Source organism: Ranitomeya variabilis, chromosome 3 (genome assembly GCF_051348905.1).
Source record: "Ranitomeya variabilis isolate aRanVar5 chromosome 3, aRanVar5.hap1, whole genome shotgun sequence".
NCBI lineage: Eukaryota > Metazoa > Chordata > Amphibia > Anura > Dendrobatidae > Ranitomeya > Ranitomeya variabilis.
Window position 1 is genome coordinate 64,114,290 of NC_135234.1, and position 10,296 is coordinate 64,124,585.

The following is a 10,296-nucleotide window of genomic DNA, read 5'->3' on the forward strand; positions in this document are numbered from 1 at the left end:
CCACGCTGGAGATTCAAGAACCCCCGAACCGTCTAACGGTCCGGGGGGAGAACACCAGCCCCCTAGAGCTTCCAGCAAAGGTCAGGATACAGATAGGAACAAGCTGGACAAAAATACCAAACAAAACAAAAGCAAAAAGCAAAGAAGCAGACTTAGCTTGAAAAACAGGAACCAGGATCAGAGGACAAGAGCACAACAGATTAGCTCTGATTTCAACGATGCCAGGCATTGAACTGAAGGTCCAGGGAGCTTATATAGCAACGCCCCTGAACTAACGGCCCAGGTGAGGATATAGGAAAAGACAGACGCTCCAGAGTCAAATCACTAATGACCACTAGAGGGAGAAAAAAGCAAAATCACAACAGAGCTCTCCAGGTATCCACGTTCCCACTGCAGCTTCTTCAGTAAGCTCTACAGCTATCCAAATAAGGAGGGAGCTGACAATATTCAGTCATGTCTACTCATCAGCATCACTAATCACTATCTATTATACCAAGTGTCACTTCTAATGCTCCTTCATCATAGTTACCAACATTACTGTGTTCAAAATAAACACGTAAAATCCAGGATCTAGTTCTATTTGAAAACATTCCAGACCCTACTGGAGATTGCCCTCATACTGGGCAGGACCCATTTCTGGTCAGAGTTTAGACACATCGTATTATAAAAATTGTGACAATTCTGAAGGATCTGAGACTGTTGTCCTTCATTAATAAGCCAAGTAACTTATTATATGGAATAATTGTTCCAATGGCTCATGGATACTACCTGATTATGACTAGATAACTTCTAAATTGTACCGAGCCCTGACAGAGCACTCACAGATTTTACTGTGGTCCACCATACCCTTATATTCTCCGTTAGATGCAATGCTTTTATTTCTCTGCATTGCACTAAGCACCACGGAGGCACAAGGCTTTGTTGGGGCTCTGTTGTGTACACAAGGTTTCACTTAATAATGATAACATTGGTGGTCCAGTTATTCGCTACCAAGAGCAAAAGGATCAGACATTTAAGTCAACTTTGCAATCCTTCATCATCATCAGAGGAAAAATTGGATCCTACATACCGTACATATATTCAACTTATTCCCCAGAAATTGGCTAGTCTGGTCTACATCAATGTAGTGTATATGGCCAGCTTTTCATGTTTAGTTTCACCAAACTATTTCAACGGTAGATTTTTCCCCTTATATATAGGCTCTTGGTATCCATCCCATTGATTTATTAGTCACTTAGGAGGCAATTTAAGAAACCTCCTGCAATCAGCTGCTATCACCAAAAGAAGCAGCCACACATTTCCTCTGCTGCAAGTGTTACAAGTAATATGTAGCATTAAATGCCTGCCTAAAAATCCCAGCCATGAAATTAATGGGCAGTCCACCAGAATATAAGTTTTCTTCTTTGACTAACAAGAATGATCTTGAACAGTTTTCCACTTTCCATCTATGACATTTTTATTTCCATAATAAGGCATGTAGAAATAAATTATCTTATTGAAACTTGTTTAAAAAGTAATTCCAGGCAAATCTGAGACACGTAAACTGCATTACGAAATCAGGCTCGGATCCTTTTCTCTTGGGTTCCTCTTCGGTGCCTTTCATCTAGAAGAGATCACAGTTGGGGCTGCAGTCACTCACAGATAATGAACAGTATTAACTGATCTTCCAACGTTTTGTCAGCTGATGAGCCCGTACTGTCGTAAAGTACAAGGATATTTATTAAAATAATGTAACATGCCAGTATCCACTAACACAGTCCGCTGTTCACCGGGGTCAGTTTTCCGTTTCTAATCATTGCTTCGTTAGATATCGCATCGTAATTAGAAGCTTGAAGAAACCAAGTGAGCCGTAATGAAAACTGATTAATAGCTTGTGAAAGATTCATCTATGGACCTAAGGGTTATATCACCAGATCATATAAATCCAATATGCATAAACAAGATGTGCAATATGCTGGGTGAATGGAGTCATTACAGAGGAAACTAAGAGCTTCATTCTTCGTTAGGATCATTAGGTTGCTGCTTGCGATCCTTGCACACACTTCATTTATAACTATTCTTCTTACGCACAGCGTCAGCAATGTTCAAATATTCTATACCAGGAGCTCATGCATGTTCTGTAGAGCCGTAATAAGACACTCATATCGGCGTACTGTGGCACGCTCCATCGAATGCATTATGTTCCACTGTGTTCTCCACTAGAAGCATGAAAGTATATCTTTAAATGTGTAGATGGCACAGGATGCGGCCAGTATGGCATCACCCCGAGGTTGCATGGCTTCACACCAAGGAGTAGTACTGCCTCTGGGCACTGGAATTGCATTCTGTCATATGAATGAGTCGATTCAAAATTAATCGAATTCACTCTGAATTTCACCCAAAAAAGTGGATTTCCCAGGATTCTGAATTCAATTTAATTAGCTCACTGTTTTACTGGATTCATTTTAGGGAAATGTCACTCTCATGCTACATGAATAAGTGGTATGTCACATCAAAACACACAGATATTAAAAATTAAATTATCCCTCTTAAAAGATATCCATTAAATTTTATGAGACCTGTTATCCAGCATCATTTAAAGAAGCAGTTCTCCCCTCACAGTGTTCATCCTCTTAATATTTTGCAGTCACCATATTACTTAGCACTGTGTACTTACAATTGCTCATTTTGCCTTTCTACTCAGTAAATCTCTTTTCCATTAGGTCTATAATATCATGTGATTAAAAATAGGCTAGCTGTTATAAATGTAGAAAGTCTCTCTTCCCTGCATAAGTCAAATCCTGACCCAGCTGCTCAGCTCCTCCCTCCTGCCAGGGACTTCGCAGTGAAGTAGAATTGTAGTTCTAATGATGACTCATACAGGGAAAAGAGATTTCCTGTTCCTATATAGAGCTTAGAAGGATTCAGCTAGTCTGTTTTTAATCACCTGATGTCATAGATCTAATGGAAAATTGAAGAATTAAATGGTAAGAAAAGCAAAATGAGAAATTGTAAGTATGATATGAAGACAATGAACACTGTGATGGTAGGAGGAGGGCTTCTTTAACTGAATAACTAAAGAGGGATCTTTTCATTTGTAATATTTCTGTGTTTTTATGCGACATACCACTAATTCAAGTAGCCATGAGAGCAACATTTTAAATATTTGATTAAAAAATAATTTCATCCAACTCTTTCGCTTCGTCTAATTAACTATTAGTGGGTTCTACTCCATATCTCTATTTGGACATTTGTTATCTTATTAGTTTTAGGGCCCAGAAGGGGTTAAAAAAAATTACACTCACCTTTCCTTAGCCCTCACCTCCATGCCCAATCTGGACTTCTTTATTCATAGTGTTCGTCCACTTCACATAGCGTCACGACTGAGTAAATTGGATGCAAATAGTATTTCTCACATTTGAGCAAAAATTTGAATTTTGGTGGATTTGCACATTTCTAATACCTTCCAACCTATACATTGACATGCCCATAAAATGTTACTAATTTACACAGATATGTAGTGATGAAAAGCAGATGGCCTTTTTATCAGGGAACTAGGGCATAGTTTATTCATATAAAATGTCTGGTATTTTTCCTATTATGCGTGCAGATAGGGCTGTCGTATAGTCTGACACATAGAGAGAGAGCGAGATGTGAACATTTGATATTGAAGGAGATAATGGATTATGATCAGGGGTCGGTGAAGAACGATTTGTGTTTTATCTTTATTTTATTATACATCGCCATTGTCAAGCTGCCAACAACGCGGTGCTATAAAACCTGGACAGCTATTTATGTGGACTGATGTATGATAAGAAAAGAAGCAGAAATGTAAAATCACGACATGAGCAGAAAATAAATGAATACACAAAACGTGCTTGAAAAGGTAACCGAGAAGCCAAGACTTTCTTGTGACACCAAAGTTAAAGATTGCAAAGTAGCAAAAGTGATTTATAAAGAGAGATTAGCTGGTAAAAGAAATATCTGGAGAGTACATAAAGCTTTAGTATTGATGACTGTAGAGACGTGTAAGGGAATATTCATACTTCGTGGTCAGAACGTTGCTATGCAATTGGCCACCCAAGAAATCCCCATTTTTACTGCTTAGAATATAGTGTAAGTCAATGTCTGATTCACTTGTATAGGCTATATATGAGAAGATACATGTAATAGCTGATATTTTCATCATAACCTCTATAAATGTAACTTTCTCCTTTATTAGCATGTTTTTCAGTGATATTCCTTTTGCTTGTGGATATAATTTTTCAGCTCATACAACATAACTTTTATTTTATATCCTGTTTTGGATAAATGTGAAAAAATATATATTTCTACCATCATTTTTTTAAGTTGTTCCCTTTAAAGTACATGATAACCGTAACGACATTAAGCGCACCATGCGCTTCACTAGTAAGAAGATGAAGTGCTGAGAGACAGCAGCATTGAATAGGATGTAGAGTTCCCACAAGCACTGGCGCTCCTTCAAACAGCTGATATTGGGGGCTGCCAAGAGTCAGACCCCACTGATATAATATTGATGGGCACCAGACTAACGATAAGGCAACAAGAGTTCCCTTCTCCACAATTCTACCTGATGTCTAGTGCATTATATATATTCAAACACATCTGCTAGGAAGGCACAAAGCTCACCAAATTCATATGCCAAGAAATTTGAGGACATAAATAAATAATAATGTATCATGGCTCCTTACAATTTCTAACTTTTGATATGGAGTCCATAGATTTCTGTAGGATAAAACATTCAGTCATGTATCTGTCATCAACATTGATACTTTGAGCAAAGAAGAGACCTTGTAGAAATAAAAATGACATGTGTTACCTCCCACCAACACCTAATGTCAAGCAGACCTCAATAGCGGATTCTCTTGAGCGGACACCTTTGGTCTCCTCACATGTCACCCATCCATATTGCACACAGTACACAATTTTTGTCATTGTAAAAGCTTGATTTCGTCAGTGATAAAGGGAGTGCTTGAGATACTTCAGGAAAAAAAAAAGGACAGACCCCACAATATAAACTTGCCAATCATTCCAGGCCTGAAAATAGGAGTTATCAAAGCTTGTCAAAAATTATAGTCTGCTAGGGCTATCTAACTTATATCTCATTCAGTTTCGGTAGCCTAGTAGTACACACAAAACTAATTTTGCAGAAAAGTAGTAATCCACTCACCAGTTTTCATGTCAATGTTGCAATGTGATTGAGGAATTTTGCATGTGCAGATACACCACACAAGGAAAAGAGCCATTATAGAAACATAGCGGCTCTCACTGCGCATGCACGGCCTACACAGAAAGAACTTATGGAGGATGAAGAATGTAATTAGTAGTTACTAGTAGAGTTGAGCAAAAAAGATTTGGGCTGCCCTGGTCCAGAATCCAGTCTGGTCCTCTGTGGCAGCCAGACCATGGCAGCCTACACTTTTGTGGCATCCTCACCTTGGATCCTAGCTGCCGCTTGCATTTACGTCCCACCTTTCCTATTTTGAAAACATTCATTTTACAAACACAACACAAAAAATTTGACCTAATTATAAAAATTATAAAATCTTAGTTGCTAGAAGCTAAAGATTAGGCGTCCCAAAAAAGGACATTGGTAGATAATGGGTTAAGTCCTAGTCACTAAGATTTCAAAATGTCATGTCTGTTGTGTCATAAGATAGAGGATAATGTGATGATTGCTGGGGGTCTAATTGCTGGGACCCACAGTGATACTGAGATTGTTGCTCTAGAGCCAAGAACAGGGCTGTGAAGAGCCCCATCTCGAATGAAGAGGAGGTGCATATGCTCGACCTTCACTCCATTCATTGCCTACCGAACTAATGGAGCATGGCCAGTGTTACAGACAGCTATTTCCTTCAGTCCTGTTGACAAAGAATGGAGTGGAAGCCGAGCATGTGCACCTCTGCTCCATTTAAAATCAGGTTTCACATCTACTGTACATTCTCGGGGTTCTAGTGTCCCCATCTTGGAACCACTGGGAGTCCCAGTGGTCAGACCCTAAGTGATAAGCAAGTTATCCCCTATCACACTGATAGGGGATAACTTGTTATTTGGTGAACTAACTCTAAAATGCATTTGAATATATTCATAATTTTAGTGAGAATAGGACATGCTCTGAGTCCCACAGACTGGAGACGGATATGTTTTTAAAACTGAGGTGTGTACGGAACAATGAAACTCTATGACTCAGTGCCCTGTCTGACGTAAAAACGGGCAGAACACGGACATATCACATGAACGTGTGAGTGTAGCCTTTTTTGTAGCACTGGTTTTACATAGATGTTCAGTATTTTCAAAGTGGTTAGTGGATTACTACATTTCCACAAAATTGAACAATACTGAACAAGGGACATTTACCTTTAGAGGTGGGAATACCCCTTTAATCCCCAAAATGAATAAAGTGCTTCATATCATAATGACAGAATAGCATTCTTTAATGTGTCTTGTTTTTCTTTTCCAGCTATCAACTCCCCACTGTGAACTTTCCATTTAGAAAGACTATGGATGTTCTCAACAGCACGGAATATAATAATTGCACAGAACAACTAACGAAGGGGATTACAAGCAGAATTCTTATCTCACTCACTCTTTCGATCTTGACATTGATGACAACTGCAATAAACTCCCTGGTAATTGCTGCAATAATTGTGACACGGAAGCTTCATCATCCTGCCAACTATCTGATATGTTCCCTGGCAGTGACGGATTTTCTGGTCGCTGTGTTGGTGATGCCTTTTAGCATTATGTACATCGTAAAGGAAACGTGGGTCATGGGTCCAGCGGTTTGTGATATCTGGTTAAGTGTGGACATTACCTGTTGCACATGTTCGATCCTGCATCTTGCTGCCATTGCGCTGGATCGTTATAGAGCTATTACCGATGCAGTGGAGTATGCCAGAAAGCGAACACCTCAGCATGCTGCCTTCATGATTGCCATAGCATGGATCATTTCTATATTCTTATCTATGCCCCTATTATTCTGGCGACACCAAGGGCAAATCCGCGACGATGAATGCATCATCAAACACGACCACATTGTTTTTACTATTTATTCGACATTTGGGGCCTTTTATATCCCGTTGGCATTAATACTCATCCTTTATTATAAAATTTATAGAGCTGCAAAATCCTTATATCACAAACGGAACATGAGTCGATGTGAAAAAGAACAGAATGGACAAGTTCTTCTAGAAGCTTGTGGAAAAAGTTCTACAATGTGTATAGCCGAGAAGTCTTTCTCTGACCACTCAACAGATTTCGACAAGATCCATATAACAGTACGGAACCCCAGAGCTGAAATAAGGCATGAGAAAGCCATGAGGAAGCAAAGAATATCCAGCAATAGAGAACGTAAAGCTGCCACCACATTGGGCTTAATCTTGGGTGCTTTTGTAATTTGTTGGCTTCCGTTCTTTGTTAAAGAAGTCATTGTAAATATTTGTCATGCATGTTATATCTCAGACGATATGTCCAATTTCCTTACGTGGCTGGGATACCTCAATTCCTTAATTAATCCTCTTATTTATACCATCTTCAATGAAGACTTTAAGAAAGCATTCCAGAAACTAATACGTTGCAGACACTATCTATGAAGAAGCAGATTTCATTTTGTGTTTCTTTTGTTGTCTGTAAACTTATTTTATGCCACAGAACAAGTAAACCGAACAGACCATTGGCCACCTTATTTTCTTATAGGAAAGTTTCAGCTAAATGCTGTAATCATTGAATATCTTTATATTACCTGATATTACGCGGCTGTTCATTCATTTATTTTTTACTGTAGATTAGACATGAGCGGATCAAGAAAAATTCGAGTTCGCCATTTTGCATGGATTTTCCCAGAAAAATGTGATTCTTGGAGAAGTTAATGTCCACTAATTTAATATCCCTTATTATGCTTTCTGGTCACTCCAGACCCTAGAGTATAATAAATGTAGGATAAAAAATATATTTAAAAAAAATCCTTATGCTCACCTCTCCTCTCACCTTTCTTGCCCCACGGCAACTCATTGTTCTCATAGCATCTTCTGATGTTTCTGCATTCATGCGAAAGGTCAGGATGTAATGACATCACAACATGCACCATAATCTTCAGCACACAGAACCATCCCAGGACTCATCAGAGCCAGAAGTCCTGGTTCAGTGTGAGACGAAATTCACCGCTGGCCGCAGGTATCAGAAGACGCAACAAGCACCAGATGGGTGACAATGATTAACGGAGGGGCAAAAGAGATGATCGGTAAGGTAAGTTTAGGGATTTTTTTGTTCTTCCAAAGTTTTGATACACCCCTTACAGTTCATATATTGACAGAGAGCATAAATTACACTCAAATTTATCCGCTCAGCTCAACTGTGACTTAATCTTTTAGGGGTGGAGAATATGTAAAGCTCACGTGTCAAAATATAAAGAAAGTCAAGCAATTAAAAACATTTTTGATAATATATATAATATATATATACACCATTTACATCATAATAATAAATACACATACTGTAATAGACAACAGTTCTGTCTAATGTTTAACAGGAAAAAGTTAAACTGGACACTTTGAAATTGTGCCAAATGTATCATTCTGGACAAATTTGGTGTAATTTAGATACTTTTGTCTGATCTAATGTCATCTTTCACTTGATCTACTTTTTGTCACTTTTTTGTTGTCAATTTTAGACATTTTCTTTACACCAGTTTCTCTATAAGCCACATCCACCCTGCAGTACAAAAGTTCTAAAGCACATAATATATTGGTCTAAAATGTGCATTTGTCACAGGAGTGGAAGCACACTCACAATAGTAAACCTGCCCATATATTTTTTACACAAAACAGAATATATTTTAATGTGTTCTTATCGTTTGAAAAAGAACTAAATATATACAGTATATATATATATATATATATATATATATATATATATATATATATATATATATATAAAACAGGTTCTTCTAACAAAAGTAGAATATCATCAAAAAGTTAATTTATTTGGGTTCTTCAATACAAAGGTGATACTCATATATTATATAGAGTCTTTAGAGTAGTGTCTATTTCAAATGTTTATTTCTGTTAATGTTGATGATTATGGCTTACAGCCAATGAAAACCCAAAAGTCATTATCTCAGTAAATTAGAATAATTAACAAAAGACACCTGCAAACGCTTCCTAAGCATTTTAAGAGGTCCCTTAGTCTATTTCAATAGGCTCCACAATCATGGGTAAGACTGCTGACTTGACAAATGTTTAGAAGGCAGTCACTGACACACTCCACAAGGAGGGTAAGCCACAAAAGGTAATTGCTAAAGAATCTGGCTGTTCACAGAGTGCTGCATCCAAGCATATTAATGGAAGGTTGAGTGGAAGGAAAACGTGTAGTAGAAAAAGGTGCACAAGCAACCAGGATAACCGCAGCCTTGAAAGGATTGTTAAGAAAAGGCCATTCAAAAATTTTTGAGATTCACAAGGAGTGGACTGCTGCTGGAGTCATTGCTTCAAGAGCTACCACACACAGACATATCCAGGACATGGGCTACAAGTGTGGCATTCCTTGTGTCAAGCCACTCATGACCAATAGACAACGCCAGAAGCGTCTTACCTGGGCCAAAGAAGAGAACTGGACTGCTGCTCAGTGGTCCAAGGTGTTGTTTTCAGATTAACCCCTTTATGACCTCGGACGGGATAGTACGTCCGAGGTCAGATCCCCCTCTTTGATGCAGGGCTCCGGCGGTGAGCCCGCATCAAAGCCAGGACATGTCAGCTGTTTTGAACAGCTGACATGTGCCCGCAATAGCGGCGGGTGAAATCGCGATTCACCTGCCACTATAAACTAGTTAAATGCCGCTGTCAAACGCAGACAGCGGCATTTAACCGGCGCTTCCGGCCGGGAGGCCAGAAATGATCGCATCGCCGACCCCCGTCACCTGATCGGGGGTCAGCGATGCTTATGTATAGTAACCATAGAGGTCCTTGAGACCTCTATGGTTACTGATCCCCGGTAGCTGTGAGCGCCACCCTGTGGTCGGCACTCATAGCACACCTGCATTTCTGCTGCATAGCAGCGAACATCAGATCGCTGCTATGTAGCAGAGCCGATCGCGTTGTGCCAGTTTCTAGCCTCCTATGGAGGCTATTGAAGCATGGCAAAAGTAAAAAAAAAGTTTAAAAAAAAGTAAAAAAAAAGTGAAAAAATAAAAAAATATATAAAAGTTTAAATCACCCCCCTTTCGCCCCATTCAAAATAAATCAATAAAAAAAAAATCAAACCTACACATATTTGGTATCGCCGCGTTCAGAATCGCCCGAT

General features: G+C 38.9%; 1 protein-coding gene across 2 annotated transcripts in view; it reads left to right on the forward strand.

Moving 5' to 3' along the window:
* HTR1F (5-hydroxytryptamine receptor 1F) overlaps positions 1 to 8,716 on the forward strand; it is a 436,962-nt gene extending 428,246 nt beyond the window's left edge. For both annotated transcript variants that reach the window (XM_077299407.1, XM_077299408.1), the window contains one exon: positions 6,461 to 8,716. In XM_077299407.1, the coding sequence (XP_077155522.1) occupies positions 6,501 to 7,592 (1,092 nt within the window). In that variant the 5' untranslated portion in view covers positions 6,461 to 6,500 and the 3' untranslated portion in view covers positions 7,593 to 8,716. The remainder of the gene's footprint in view (positions 1 to 6,460) is intronic.
* The last annotated feature ends 1,580 nt before the right edge of the window (positions 8,717 to 10,296 follow it).